The 16,640-nt window shown below is 43.0% G+C and overlaps 1 protein-coding gene across 1 annotated transcript in view; it reads right to left on the reverse strand.

Annotated features, from left to right (window-relative positions):
• Window positions 1-11,539, reverse strand: part of ank2b (ankyrin 2b, neuronal) — a 156,166-nt gene extending 144,627 nt beyond the window's left edge. The window contains exon 1 of the mRNA XM_080882695.1: window positions 10,854-11,539. Within this exon, the coding sequence (XP_080738821.1) occupies window positions 10,854-10,940 (87 nt within the window). The 5' untranslated portion in view covers window positions 10,941-11,539. The remainder of the gene's footprint in view (window positions 1-10,853) is intronic.
• Between the last annotated feature and the right edge of the window lie 5,101 nt (window positions 11,540-16,640).

Consider the following 16,640-nt stretch of genomic DNA (forward strand, 5'->3'; position numbering starts at 1 on the left):
ATAACTTTTGTCTTATCCTCGTTCAGTGTGAGAGACGTGACCACGTTTGGACCTCATTTAGACAGTCAAATAGGGGTTCCAGAGACGTAGAGACATCTGATGTCAAAGGGAAATAAATTTGTATGTCGTCGGCGTAGCAGTGAAAGGAAATGTTATATTTTTTAAGTATTACTCCCAAAGGCAGCATGTACAAGGAAAAAGAGAACTGGGCCGAGCACAGATCCTTGAGGCACACCACAATGGGGCAGAGGCCGAGGAGTGTTGCCCCATGGCTACGGAAAACGACCTCTCTGACAGATGAACCAAGATAAAGCTATAACTTTAAGACCAACGACATGTTCTAGAGATGAGAATCTTGTGGTCGACTGTGTCAAAGGCAGCAGTCAGATCTAGTAAAACTAAAACAATGGCCCACAGGTAGAAGAAGATCATTAAAAAGCCTAACTAACGCTGTCTCAGTGCGATGGCGAGGTTTAAAGCCAGACTGACTTTCACTGATACCGTTAGTATCAAGGAAGGACTGAAGTTGTTTTAGAACCACGTTTTCCAGAATTTTGGATATCAGAGGGAGTTTGGAGATCGGTCTGTAGTTAGAGCACTAGGGTCAAGATCCTTTTTCTTTATAATGGGTTGCACGACAGCGCGCTTAAATACTGACGGTGCACAACCTGATGACAGGGATACATTTAGTAAAAGTTGGATACAGGGACCGATAGTGTGCAAAGCTTCCTTAAGAAAACGAGAGGGAACGATATCACGGGGGGAGTTAGAGATGATCACTTATAGCTGTTAAATGAGAATAAGACAGTGGATTGAACTGTTGAAGGACAGTCAAGCATTCAGGGACTGGAACAGGGTCAGAAACTAACAACGACTCAAGATGAGAGAGACGCCCTCAGAACTTAAATTTTGTCAGTGAAATATTTAAAAAAATTATCACGAAGTACAGGAGAGGCATCCCTACAAGTAAAGGGGCAAGGGTTTATCGAGGAATTACAAATACTAAAAAGGGCTCGGGGATTATGGCAGTTAGACCAAATAATACCAGAGAAGGAGGCAGATTTAGCAGCTTTAACAGACTTTTGATACCTAGATAGACATTTACGAAGCATGTCCAGAGAGACATGGAGTTTATCTTTTTTCCATTTTCGCTCAGCGCGCCGACATCCACGCCTAAGGGCGCCGGTAGGGTCATTACGCCAGGGTTGGCGTAACAATTTGGCACTTTTTGTCCTCAGAGGTGCCACCGAATTAAGAATGTCGGCGCATGTAGTATTAAGAAGGTTGGCAAGTTCCTCCGCTGATAAATCTGCAATACCATTAACATCAGAAAGAGGAGAATCAAGAAAAGCAGCAGTGAAATGAGCAAGTGACTGAGAGCTCATCGAGCGCGTTTGCCGTAGAGAACCATCACTATACAAATCAACATTGTTAATAACAGTATTAAACAAAACCGGAAAATGGTCCGAAATCCCGAAGTCCTTAATGTCCGTGATGCAGATATCCAAACCACGGGACAGTACCAAGTCGAGTGTGTGACCTTTTGTGTGAGTTGGATCACTTACGAACTGGGTGAGATTAAACGAATTCATAAGAGCAAGGAAGTCTTTGACTAGTGAGCCGTCCTCGCAACAAACGTGGAAGTTAAAATCACAAAGAATTAAAATACGATCATAGCGTAAGACGACACTCCCCAGTAAGTCAGCAAATTCAGAAATAAAATCCGTAACAAATTTCGGGGGGCGATACACCACAGCGCAAAGAAATGAGGTTCAGTTCAGTTCCAATAACTGCACCTCGAAGCTGGGGTACATGATGACAGCGGCCGACATCGAAATTTGTTTTTAAAAACTGAAGCTAGCCCTCCACCTCTGTCAGTGGACTGGGGTGAGCTCAGAAAGGTGAATCGGGTTGGTTCTGAGAAAGAAAAGAACTCACCAGGGCAAAGCCAAGTTCAGTCAAGAATAAGAAGTCCAGCCCGGATGAAAGATTCAGCATACAGAGTCCTGAAGCTGGCAGCATGGTGTTCAGAAAACAGCCTGGGACTGAACACTAAGAAAACCAAAGAGGTCATTGTCAATGTCAGGAGGCACTGACTTGGCCCCCCTCTACATCAACGGGGAGCGTGTGGAGAGGGTCCACACCTCCCGGTTCCTTGGTGTCCTCATCTCTGCTGACATCTCCTGGACAGACAACATCTCAGCGGTCGTCAAGAAGGCCCAACAGCGGCTGCACTTCCTGAGAGTCCTCAGGAAGTACAAGCTGAACTCCAACCTGCTGCTGACCTTCTACCGCTCGTCCATTGAGAGCCTGCTAACCTACTGCATCACAGTATGGCACGGCAGCTGCACCAAGGCGGATAGAGTGAGGCTTCAGAGTGTGGTCAAGACAGCACAGAAGATCATCGGCTGCCCCCTCCCCTCCCTGAAGGACATTTATTCCTCCCGCTGCCTCAGCAGAGCAGCAAACATCATCAAGGACAGCTCCCACTCTGGTTTCAACATGTTCAGCCTGCTTCCCTCAGGGAGGCGCTACAGGTGCATCAGCAAGGAGACCCACAGACCCATAACCAGCCTGAACTCACACATGATAAACACAGTTCCACCCCCCAATCTAGGACCTCTACACACAGACTACACAACTATCATCACCACTGTGCAACACTTAATTTAGGTGCAGTAACCCACACTGTAATATATAGCACTATGTTTTGTTTCTATATTTGTAGATAGTGCTGCAGAACTGTGCAACTCACCCCACGTCTGCACTGAATAGGAGATGCTCTGAAGCTTATTGTGCATGTGTGTAGTGACAATAAAATGCATTCTATTCTGTTTTTGTTCACATGCTAAGTTCAGCATTCAAAATCTTGGTGTAATGTTTGAGTCTTCTCTGAGTTTCAACTGTGTAAAATCTTTATCTCACTCCTAACATTTCTAAACATGGTCTCCTCTGCTGAACTGGAAGAAATTATCAATGTGTTTGTGTCACTGCATTTAGATTAATGTACTGGCCTCTGTGGATTAGAGAAACCACCAAGGCTCTGCACCAGTCTACAGCTGACTCTGTCCATTCTTTTAAAAAGCAGGTCAAAACCTTTTTGTTTAAACAGATTTTCTGTTAAGAAGTTTTTGAAAATTCGTAGTTATTTATTTTTAAAACTACAGGTTTATGTCATTTTGGCACTTAATGGGTTTTTTTGTGACGGTTTGTCTGTGAAAACTTCTTTACAATCACTAAAAACCAAAGAACACCGCCCCCACAGTAAAGCGGTGGAAACATGGGTCACTTTTCTGCTAAGAGCACAACATGACCTCCCTGCATGGAGGGCCAATAGACAGGACCGCGTATCGTACTGTGACGAGGAACCTTCGTCCCATGAAGATGGATGTTCAAGCATGACGATGATCCAAAACATCGTGTTGAGGTAACGAAGCAGTGGATGAAAATAAGAGTGGCCTATCGAGTCTTCCACTCATCACCTCCAGCTGGTGACGGCAGATGGCTGCCCCTCACCGAGCCTGGGGTTACTTCTTCTTCTCTGTAATGTTGTAGGGTATTTACCTTATAAATATGAAATATATAAATATGAAACATGTCAAAACAAAGCAGAGACAGCGATCAGTGATAACTGATTCTCAGTGCTGGAGATAAGGATGTACGGTAACCTTCAACATTACACATCCTGTGGACACATACTGTTTGATCTATTGTTAGCATAAAGACGCTGACAGGTGCAGATGAATGAGCCCCTGATTTCTTCAGCCTACAGCAGACAGACTGTCAGCAGTTAGCTGCAGGACTGCAGAGCGTATGCTTGGTTTCATGTTGTGTTGTTGTTTTTAGCCTGACAGATGCCAAATGATCTGTCTGATCAAACGGGCGATTGTGGAAGAACACAAGCGCTTTGTCCTCTGGAGGCTGCTGACCTTCTCTGGCCACACAAACTGCTACACACTCACACACTGACATTAACCTGTCACTGTGGTACACCACTCTATACTTCACATATCTTGGTTGTCCTCATTTACACGACAAACACTTAAATAGACACACACAGTGACACTGTACGCCACCCCGAGAGGCCCAGCGTGGCACGCTACTGGTGTGTCACATGCTCAGAGTCCAAACAGCCTCTGTGAACCCACACTGCTGCAAATATGTCGCCAGCACCTCCAGATTCAAATCAGTGTGTCATTGAGCAACAGAGGTTAGCAAAGGTGTCCCAGTCCAAATATGGTGTAACAGCAGGAACATGTGGGACATTCCTTTCTTATGACTTCATAAACTCAGCTACTGGGAGATTAATCCAGCGTGGTGTGGCAGCTTTGATCGTAGACCAAAAATGTGCAGTCCAAAAAGATCCCAGCGTAATCAAAACAGGCCGTCCTTTGGCGTCCACCGGGCAGTGTTTTGTAAATAATGTGTGTTTATCATTTATATGGGAATATAAAGAACTAGTTTTAGCTGTTCTACATAAACAGCATATCCCAAATATCATCAAAACAGAAAATTAGAATAAGAGCTTTCAAATCTAATTTATCGGCACAATTATTTCAATTTACTTAAATGTGCTCCGAGGGCTAACAGGCTGTTTAGATCACAGGGACATGTTACATAATGAAGTAATGAATGTCATTTCTAACTGTTTGATTTTAAAAAGTATGTTTGATAAATGTGGGACAAGGACAAGCATGTAATGGGATTAGTGGGGATACATTCATGGAGGAGAGGAGAATGAGACAGACCTAATGCTAGCTAATGAAAGGACAGCAAACTAACACAGAGGAAGAGGTCAAGGCAGAACAACAAAGATTTCTTTGCAGGGTGAGATGAGGAAGGGAGGAGAGTAACCACTGTGATCACCCAGAAGAGAATGACTCAGGTCTGTGTCCAGTCTCCCCAAATCAGCATGACACAGCAAACTCAGCTACATAAATCTCTGAATTACCAGCTGAGCCACTAATCCAGGCGGTATGACACTCGCCAAACTGTTCTGTGATATTTTACCACCGAGCATAAAAGTGCTTACAGGAAAGAATAAGCCATGAATACAGAGTTTAAATCATAAGAATATTTTATAACGTTTAACATTACCCAGAAGCATTTCATATTCATGAAACGCTTTCAATTAAAAGAAAACATCGAAACAGGTAATAAGGACACACCCAACATGCTCAACACCCACTTTAGTACTTCCTACTCAGCAGTTTCAATTACTGGTTAAAGCAAATGTGTTAGAAACTTAAAGCACGTAAAGAATCTGCTCAAGTCAAACAAGACATCAGACACACATCACCAAGAAGGCAAGTTTAAAGCAGTCCTACAGAAAGGTTTCAAAACTCACTCCCACAGCTTGATTCCAAGGATGTTAGATTCCTATCGGGCCTTTTCTACTGTTAATGTTTAAGCTATATGACAACTTTGTTTGTCCACTGTCAGCATTCGAAACAACTTCTACAGGGTTTAATGGAGCACACAGATTTGACTTTTTACAAAAGCACTCAATGAGCTGTAGTAATGAAGAATTGTATCACAGTATGTTTTGTCATATCCTATCTAAGATGTTTTTTCTTGCATGAGCCTAAGCACTCATTTATACTCGTATCCAATACAACTGATTCCGGTTTTATGCTTCCTAAAACCCTTAAAATTCCTTGTCAACGTCTTTTAGTTTAACCAATCCTAAAGGAAATCAAGCTTTGCTGCTCTACTCTATTTCCCGTTCCCTGCAACATGTGTGTGGATGCTGAATGAGACGGGTGGAGGGATGAGCGCTACATGGTTGTGTTTGAGCAGGAGGGCCGGATGATGAATGGGCTTTTATAGACATGCTGTTCGTTTACGGAGGCTTGTAGGCGATGATCTCTTTAGTGTAATATGAAAAGGAAACAGATACATCGTGATATCACAAACACAATCCTACATTTGTGCCAACCTAATAAAATAATATGCAGTACTGTGTGAAACTCATCAAGTGGCCTGAACTAAAAGTTCTCCAGCAAGTTTAGTAGCATTGCTACTTGAGATTGTTCATGTTGCAGCCAAGAACTTCACTGGTGACTGCTGCCATGGTGTAAATCAGCTGGTTGGTTCCAGCGATGGTCACACTAGGGACTGTCCACTGCAGTAAAAACTAGAGATGGCACGATACCACTTTTTTATGTCCGATACCGATATCATAAATTTGGATATCTGCCGATACCGATATGAATCCGATATAGTGTTTTTTAATCAACAAAACTGTTTTTTAAATATCTTGCTGCATTTTGTATAAGTTCATACTCAAGTTTAAAACAACAACTACACTAAAGCTATTCTGTTATACCTGTATACATAAAAAATATTTCATAGTTCAGCAATACTGATCAATCTAATAAACTTAGACCTACACCATCCTCCCTATTCTGGTATTTTAAAGAGTACTTAGCGTAAATATTAAGCAACCTAACTAATAGGGTTCCAACTCCCAGCAACAACAAAAATAAATAAATAAAAAATAGGGAACCACCCCTCACGCTCCACCTCATGATGCTTAATCGACGTAATCAACCTTAATTTGATGCAGTGTGAAAAAAAATGCACAGAAATCAATTATTTTTCAAGAAATATTAAATAGATTCAACATCTTTCTTCAACAAAATTGCAGACTGCACAGATGGTACCTTCCCAAAGGAAAAAGTACTATAGCTTACTAGGGTATATATATTAGACTTAATAGTCACTATATACAGTAATTGACTTCTATTCATTTTACATCAAATTAAAACTTTGGGTGTCAGATAATTATTTATTAAAAGCTCGACATTTTAAATGAGAATAAGAAAGAAAAGTATGTCTTTGTGCCCCCTTTTCCCTGTTCATGCCCTATCGGCCCCCCTGGCTAAACTTTGCTAGATCCGCCCCTGCACAGTTACCAGCCGTCAGCTACGTAGAAAAAGATCCTGGTGTAGAAAGTAATATTAAATACATTCTAACAACAGCTTATCAAGCTTAAACGTGCTGCTGTTGTTCAGCCGCTGGTTTCCTCTTTCTGGTGCAAAGTGGACCAAAAGCAAAGAAGAGAGACGGACTCGAGACAGAAAAGCCGATCAGCTGATCATTAAGCAGTTTCATGATTGAAGTAGCAGCAAGAAGAGGCAGTCGCTCCATATATCAGTTGTTAAGCTTAACGCAGGAATGCTTTACAAACATTCAGAGATGGACTTACACACTTGCTTTACTTCTCTCAGGATAACTTTGTCGGAGATGAAATGCCGGGTTGCTAGCGAAGCTCCAAATGCTATCCAGACCACCGACAGGTCCCGCATGCCACAGCCGCTCTATCACGTGATGCATACTGCTCCAACGTGCTAACATTCTGAGGTGAGTTACGGTGTGTTGCAAGTTTTGTGAGGTGCTTTCGTGATATTTAATGGATCGGATTACATTTTTTATTTTTCTCCGATATCCGATCCAGTAATTTAGGTCAGTATCGGACCGATACCGATACGTAATATCGGATCGGTCCATCTCTAGTAAAAACTCTGCATTATCACTCCGTTACCTGCTGCAAGCACTGCCACAGTCTGATTTTCTTTCATCACTACCTGAATTGTTTGACTAAAAGGAAAAAGAAATGGCAGATGTCCTTCTCTACAGGGGAGAACTGTTGGCAAACTGTTCACCACCCCCCAACCGCCCTGTCTGTCATCACTCCACTAGCATTGCTGTTTGTAATTATATTCACTCCACTTTTACACACCTGCACATAATATCCTAAAAGCCACAAATCAACTAGAACCCTGCTCTGTTTGGTAATGAACTGTGATAAAACAAATATCCCCTGCCTATGAAAAACCATAGGCTTCCCAAGGGAGTCATGAGTTCATAATGTTCATGTTCATAAACACTGAAAGCTGACATGGAGTAGGTCCCAGGCCCTGAACTCCATAAGCAAGAAAATGGATTGATGTATAAATACACACACACATATATACAAATATATTAGGGGTGCAACGACAAACAAAATTCACGGTTCGGTTCAGTTCGATACTTTGGTGTCACGGTTCGATATTTTTTCGATACAAAAAAAATGTTCATGCCTTTTTAATTTGTCAGTTATTAAAATTATAAATATATATTTTAACTCAAACGTACAGTTTTTAAATTTAATGTTGCTGAAACAACAAAATAATAATAAAAAAATCTATCTGATGGAGGAATCACTCATCTTTGGAAAAGAGAGTTTATTACAGAGAAATGGCTCTTTCAAAATAAAAGCTATACTATACGCTTCTTCTGGGCTATATTCTCAGCAGCATATTAAACATATCAGGTCCCCATAAGGAGAATCATGTGCTAACAGCTGTCTAAATGACTCGGGTAAAGTTTGTAGCATGGTGCTTGTTGTTTTGTCTGCTTCCACTTGTCTTTGCACCAGGATGATGTCGGAGTAAATGTGCAGTCATATTCGTTGTGTTCCCACTAGTGCTGTCAGCGTTAATCTGAAATGACCTTAACGCCACAACACGGCAAATCTCCGTTAACAAGCTACCGCGGATCGCCCCGTGCGTGGGGCTGGACGGCGTCAACACGTTAACGAGCTAACTGCGCTAACACACTAGTTCCCACCCATGTAATTGAGCATTGCGTGGCACATCCAACATACTGTTTTACTTTAGTCCATGACGCGCTTACCTTCAGGGTCTTACGTCACATGAAAACCAAAATAGTTCCAAAGGCCAGATCTGAATGAGGGTGGGGGAGGTTCAATTTGCCATGTTGCAAGGAGCTTAGCTTCTGTCTCGCTAGCTTGCGCTGCGCTCAGTGGATCTGTGCTCGACAGTGCAGCCTAGGCGGAGTAGTCGAACGCAGATCCACTGAGCGCTCAACACAGACAGCATCGTCAGAAGGAAAGTTGATGAAATAAATTAAAAATGTTGTATTGTTCGATACATATGTGTACCGAACCGAAAGCACTGTATCGAACGGTTCAATATCGATACGAATATCGTTGCACCCCTAATATATATACATATATATATATGTGTGTGTGTGTGTGTGTGTGTGTGTGTTTCTGTGGTTCAGCATTATGATGCTGAACCACAGAAACACACACACACACACACACACACACACACACACACACACACACACACACATATATATATATATATATATATATATATATATATATGTGTGTGTGTGTGTGTGTGTGTGTGTGTTTCTGTGGTTCAGCATTATGATGCTGAACCACATCATAATGAATAAATGGATAAATTTCCAAAATCCCGGAGCAATGAAAATTAGCCGGTGAGAGGTAAGGAGCTCTGTCATTGGTTAGACAGTCTTAGCTTTGCACCTATACCAAAGGCCATTCAGCCTCTGTGTTTACACTCTGCCTACACAGATGTTGGACATGAGACGACACAGGAAAAGGATTTTTGATGTGAGGTTTTTATTGAGATTTTATTTCTTTTTTTTCTGATTTGAAGTATTTATTAATGGAATAATTATTTATTTTCAAATACTGATTTATAAATTTTTTTATTTTCAATTAAATTACTAGATAATAAATTACTTTTGTATTGAATAAATAAAATAACTTAAAAATGAATTTGTAAATTAATATTTTATCGCACAATTCATTGTTTAAGCAAAGAACTTTTTATTTCGATGCGCTGGATCTTCTGGTCCTCTGCACATAAGTGGATTTCCATTTAGACTTTATATAGACAACAACTCAAAGTGCTTTACAACAAGTCACATTCACCCATACGATCATCTAGTGCTGTACTTTAAACACTTTAAACACAAACACAGATACTGTGGGGAGAGGCCACAGAGGCACAGGGAGAAAACTCACACAGAAATCCAACAATTAAAGAGGAACCTTCTCGATGTAACACTACCATCCTGCAAGATGACCTGGTCCTGGGCCATCTTAATAAGCATGCTGTGCACAGTAGTTTCATATTCCTGCCAGAACAAACACCAGACAGTTTGTACACAAGGCTCAGATTCTCGCTTTGCCAGATACAGACAATAGTTTAAGATCCTAATGTCTCTGCACAACTCTGTATGTACTGAAATATCCAACCTCAGATATTTCCTGCTCACTCTCTGCACCGCCTTAGACAACAAGTAGTTCATGCTATACATAGCATTGACTTTTCATTCCAGCCATGTGCACTCATCAGGGCATCAGTGCTGCCGTAGTAACCACACTAACACTTCCTTGCACCTGTTGAAATGGCCTCAGTCTGATCGTGCCCTGAACAAACTCACCTTTAACATCCCACACACGGACTAAATATGTGCGTGTCAATAACACGTGACAGGAGAACATGCTGGTTGTCTGTCATGGGGCTGAATTAGAAACAGAGCAGGAACTACAGTTTGTCAGATTAAGACTGATCAGGTCCAACATCCGCTCCCAGCACTGATTTACACGTTTGGTGTCACATTGAAGGAAACGCCTACTGGCACAACCTGCATGTGTTAAACTGCTCCTGCGTGTAAACAGCGTGTCACTTACGGCTTTTTGCATCACAAGGACGCGCACTGGCGTCTCAGGGTGACTCAGATGTTTGCTGAATGAGGTGTAGACCGGACTAGGCGGGACTCATTTCAGCAAAACACGAGCTTTTCCACCCACCAGTGTTTATCTGTGTGCTTATTTTAAAGAATTATTCCATCGTTATCAAATACGAAGCATTACATGCACGTCGAGCCGTTTCTGCTGAGTCAGACACCAGTGCTCCCGTGTGCTGATTCTCGGGTCCATCTTAAACTGGTGTGTTTGCGAATGAACTTCGGTAAAACGTTACAACGTTACCGGGCGCGCAGAGGGTCTCGGAGGCGTGTCGTACCTGTCGGGTGGTCGCGGGCTCCTCGTTCCCGGTGGGTGAAGGTGTTTCTCCTTCAAGCGATGCTGGGGTGACCGGAGAAGAAGCCATGTCCCCCCGACATCACCTCTCACTAAGCGCCGCTCCTACTGTGACTTTCCTCGGTGTCCTCCAGCGTGCAATACGCTGCCTGGCGCAGTTTGCACGGACGGTGGACCGGTTGCGTCGCTCGTTTCCTGTGCGATCAAAGTGAGTCTTCGGCTGCACAGTGCAGCCACTGTCCCTCCTCCGGCCGGCGGACTAGTCCAGGCGAGGCGGATGACGTTGTCCCGGGTCTCGCTCGCTCTCGCACATGCAGGACTTGGCCCAGTCTGTCTTCTTCTGCCTCACTCTGCGCTCTGCTTTTCACTTCATGTCTTTTTGTTTTGTAAGGTGGCTAACACGATCACTCCTCTTCTGCCTGCAGGACTCTGTGACTGCTCTGTGCTGTGGCAGCACGCTCCAGCCTGATAGTTCATTTTACAGCTTTTGGCACTGCGACGCTCTCCTCGGCTCGACAGACACAATCTCACCATGTCGGCACAATATACTGAGTGCAATCCATAACATGATTTTATCTCACTGTAACTTTTAAATCGACCAAATGTTGCGTAAATGACGTGTCACGTGACTTGAGCACATGCACACCCCCTGTCCTCACAGCAGACATTCATCTTAGCCCCCCCCCCGTGTTTTGAGATCATTGCTGCAACAAAAAGTTGCCACACATATTTCTACATGAAACGTACTGAATCAGTTGGCACATATTTAATATATATTAAATATAATATAATGTTGTTTTGTTGAGTGGCTGAAATAAAGCTGAATCACATCACAGGAACGACACAGCCCTGTTCCTCCAGGCTGTTAACCTGTGAATCAGCAAACATGTATGATTTATTGTCATTCATTTGCTGAACAAACTTTCCTCTGAACTTTGACCCTGAAAATTCAATTCCATTTTATTTATATAGCGCCAAATCACAACAAAAGTCGCCTCAAGGCGCTTCATAGATACAGAGAAGAACCCAACAATCATATGACCCCCTATGAGCAGCACTTTGGCGACAGTGGGAAGGAAAAACTCCCTTTTAACAGGAAGAAACCTCCGACAGAACCAGGCTCAGGGAGGGGCGGGGCCATCTGCTGTGATTGGTTGGGGTGAGAGAAGAAAAACAGGATAAAGACATGCTGTGGAAGAGAGACAGAGGTTAATAACAGGTATGATTCAATGCAGAGAGGTCTGTTAACACAACAAGGGAGATCCAGGTTTCCCAGCTGACGAGCAGAGGGCAGCGGCTTCCACTCGTTTGAGCAGTTTGTTGCGTGACCTCCTGTCTCTCACTGAACTAAAATGCCTCCAAACAACAGCAAAATAGATGGCACTCACTCCAACGTCTTGCAGCAAAAACATTAAGTGATGGGAAGAACAGGTGATGGATGAGCTGCAGATGTAACCGGTGTGATTCTGCGTTGTGTCTGATAAAAAAGGTAAAAGAAAGAAAGACCTCCCAGTAAATAATTTGCCCACTCCAGCTCCTACGACCAAATACAAACAGTGGGGAAGAGGGTTAGTTCAACCCACCACAGCTCCCAAGCTAGCAAGGAGTATATATTCATGCTAGCATTTATGGCGCCTAAAACACATTTATGATACACACATACGACACACTTATAACATCTAACAAAAACAGGCTTAATAATGACAATAATCGAACTAAAATTGCAACCAGAAACATCCAGGTGGCTAAATATGCATTATATGTGTGTTTTAAAGTGTTGGAAAGAAATGACACCCACCTCTCCCACAGGGGGATTGTAGAAAAGGGGAGAGGCAAAAGGGGTACACTGTATTTATAGGATTGCACCGAAGAAGAAGAAAAGAACGAGGAGGGGCTCTAACTGATAATGAACACAACTACAGGCTTGGAGGTCCTAAAAGTCAGGTATAAAAGGAGCAGTTTGGGGGTTTAGAACACATTATAACAATGTGATTTATGACCCTGTTACACAGAGCCAGCAGAATGAGCTGCTGCCACCACCACAATCAATGGTGACGCCAATTTAGAAAGAGCCCCAGTTGATTCCACTCTTGCCAGATGCTGAATACACATCGTCTAAAAGTGTGTGCCATTGACCAAAGGAGGAGTGGGCTGTTCACACATGCCTGTGTTCTTATGGAGCAGTCTTTGAGGATGGCGAGTCCAGAGCTGGAGGTTTAGATCTAAGAGAGTGATCCAAAGTCAGGAGAGGATTACACCCAACCTTCAGAGATCTTCCTATAAGCCAGAACTGGAAGCAGAGCCACCTTTGGCTATGATATCTTTACTGGACCCAGTAAGTCCAGTCAAGGTCAAAAACGTGGTCAGTCCCCCATTTAGTGCCATAGATCTGAAACATAGTAAACAAAATGCTAGTAAAAAGTTACAAACATGTTCAAGTTACATGTCTACAACTCCACAACAGACATACTTTGCTACTGGTGCCAAACAGTACTGCAGTCTGTAGCTTTCCAGCCATCCTTTGAACGTCTTTGAGTTTAATGTAGCCAAAACTGGATTCAGTAATCAGTGTTTATTTACAGAAGCCGTAGAGTATGGCTGCCACATGTGAACATCAGTGACGGCTCATTTAAACTGTAGGAACGATTAACCCAACATCAGAAAAATACTTCATTTTACATTAATGTGACAAATTAACACTGCTGGGACTTTTCTGGTCCTACACTGTTCATGTCCAAGTCAACACATTGTAAGATTTACACGTGGAAGGTCATCTAAGCTGCTTATGTGGAGATTACCTTTCCTTTAACAACGACCAGTTTCTTCTTTTCAGTTTTCAGTTTTATTTGTCATATGCAAGTTAGCACAGGGTCAACATTGCAATGAAATGTGTTTGACGAGCAGCAGTCACTCGGCAGCTTGATACAGTAGGAGAAACTATAATAAAATAAAATAATAAAGAAAATAGAAAAATAGTAAGGAGCAAATATTAGAGAGACATGGTAAAAGAGAAAAGATGACTAAATATATTTGTATCTATAAATATATGTACACTAGTGATTAAATAAGAAAATCTTGAAGAGAAATATGACGGGAGGGCAGATGGGACATTGCACAGGAATGAGCAGCAGAAAATTTCAGTATTGCACTTTTAAATATAAATATCAATGACAATAAAGTGGAGTGACCAGTGCAGATTAAACAGAGTACTTGTGAAGCTGCAGGTAGCTTCTGAGTGCTGTGTTGTGTGTGTTTAAGTGTTGTGGTTGAGGTGTCGTATGGCTTGGTGGTAGAAACAGTTTTTGAGTCTTGTAGTCCGAGCAGACAGACTCCTGTAACGATGGTAACAAGGAGAACAGCTGATGTGCTGGGTGGCTGTGGTCCTTGATGATGCTGTGTGCTTTATGGAGGCACCGCTGGAGATAAATGTCCTGAATGGCAGGAAGCCTGGTGCCAGTGATGTGCTCTGCTGCCTTCACCCTCTGTAGTGATTTACGGCTGCTGGCAGAGCAGCTTCGTACCAAACTGTGATGCAGCTCGTCAGCAAGCTCTCGACTGCACACCTGTAGAAATTTGAGGTGATGTTGGCGTTCATGCCAAACTTCCTCAGCCTCCTCAGGAAGTAAAGCCGCTGGCGAGCTTTCCTGATTGTTCTCACCTCAAACACATTATTTACCCATCCAGGTGGAACATGTAGCTGTGCTCGGTTTGACAGCTTTCATCCTGGCAGCAGCGTCAGCTGAAGCATACAAGGCACACATAGATGTCACTGAGCTGGAGCTCTGGGAGAGACGTCGCCACTTTCAGGCCTTTAAACAAAGCTGTTGGAGCACAAGTCCCAAAGATTTATAGTTTCTCTTCATGTCTTCATTGTTCCTCCATGGAGAGATGTTCCAAGTAGCCTTGGCTCGAGACAGGCGTCCTGCAGGACTACCTACCAACTGTCCACTGTTTGCAGTCGTGGTAGAGTAATGTTGCCCACCAGTGACTGAAAACCATGGATTGGAGAAGAATGACAGAATTCAGTGACCTCGTGGGGCCATAACAGAGAAATGACAGCAGTGTAGTGGATCAAATAAAGAGTGATGATGTTATATTTGTGACTGTAGCAGGACCAAGGCTCAAAAGGTTGCAGGCGTTGTTAATTGAGCAGAAGATGGACGGCATCAAGCCCTCTCCTCGACAGCTACAGGATCACAGTCTGCAGGTTCAGTTATGCAACGTTTTAGCATCGATGCGTGAAGTTAAGAGCAGACAGGGAGGTTATTTTTGCACTGGGCTGGAATGACTCAGTTTACCTGTCAAAGGCTATCACGGCTGGGAGAAAACCCTCAGCATTAGTAAAGAAGGACCACGGTGGCCTCTGGGTAGAAACACTGCAGAGTTCATGTGGATACGCTGCTGCATTAGGTCAGATAGAAATATCATAAAGCATCATTAAGTAAAAACGTTTATTAAGAACAAATGTTTAAATATTGTTAACGTGTTTCCCAGAAACATCTGTAGAGACAAAGAGCTTTCTGTTGTTGCTTCGAGGAAACAAGCTCTTCTTTTTAGTTTTGTCCTGGTATTTATTCCAGGACGGACTCATCCACTGAGCAGTGTTTGGGTTTCTTCGTTTTCCTCGTTCTGGATGCAAACTATTACAACTCGGGCTTTATTTCAGTGACAATGGCCTTAAGCTGCAATACAACAGGAAGTTACTCATATATAGTAATTTCCCAGACCATATTAAAAATCCATTAACAGGAAATACAAATGATGGGACAATGCCACAGCATGGACATTAGAACAGTTGGGAAAATTTACCTGGAAAAAGGTGAAAATGAGGCTTCATTGAACTGGAATTACAAAGACCAGGAATGTGAGATCCACCAGCCACAACTGAGGGTTTTTACACATCATATCCTCAAAGTAGAACTACAGTGATCAAAAGAATCGACTTTAATGTTATTCTTTCTTTATTTATGTCAGATTTAACCCCCCAAAAAGCTTTAATCTTTAACTAGTCTTTGGACTTAGCTACAGTACGGTCAGGTTGACAGTTTATGGGTAACATGTGGCCACCAGGCACTGTGACACACTTCCATGTTATATTACCTTGGCGTCCCGTAGGAATACAGGAGAATCATGTGAGGAATCTAAGAGTTGTTTCTTAATTCAATTCAGTTTTATTTACACAGCACCAAATCACAACAGCAGTCGTCTCAAGGTGCTTTATACTGTAAGGTAGCTCGTACAATAATACATACAGAGAAAAACCCAACAATCATATGACCCCCTATGAGCAGCACTTTGGCGACAGTGGGAAGAAAAAACTCCCTTTTAACAGGAAGAAACCTCCGGCACCAGGCTCAGGGAGGGGCGGGGCCATCTGCTGTGATTGGTTGGGGTGAGAGAAGGAAGACAGGATAAAGACATGCTGTGGAAGAGAGACAGATGAACCGCTGAGTGTTGTCCCGTCGAGGTGGCTCTTCTATGTTGTGCATTTATGGCACCAAACCACAAATGCAAAGGAAGAAAGGGTCGAGGCACAGCACCCAGCTGCCTGACAATATTCAGGCAACGTCCAAAGCCCCACAAAGGACCTACCCACACCCCACTGGCCCCGCCCAGATCAAGGAGCTGTCACAGCAGACAAAAATGTGAAGTCCGCACATAGTCGCCATGGCACCCACCAACCCACCACACCATCCCCCATGGAGCTACCAGGAGAGGCATACTGGCCCACTGAGGATCACAGAGGAGCAGACCCAGGGGGGCTGACAGC

Source organism: Rhamphochromis sp. 'chilingali' (assembly GCF_963969265.1).
Source record: "Rhamphochromis sp. 'chilingali' genome assembly, chromosome: 1".
Classification (NCBI taxonomy): Eukaryota; Metazoa; Chordata; class Actinopteri; order Cichliformes; family Cichlidae; genus Rhamphochromis; species Rhamphochromis sp. 'chilingali'.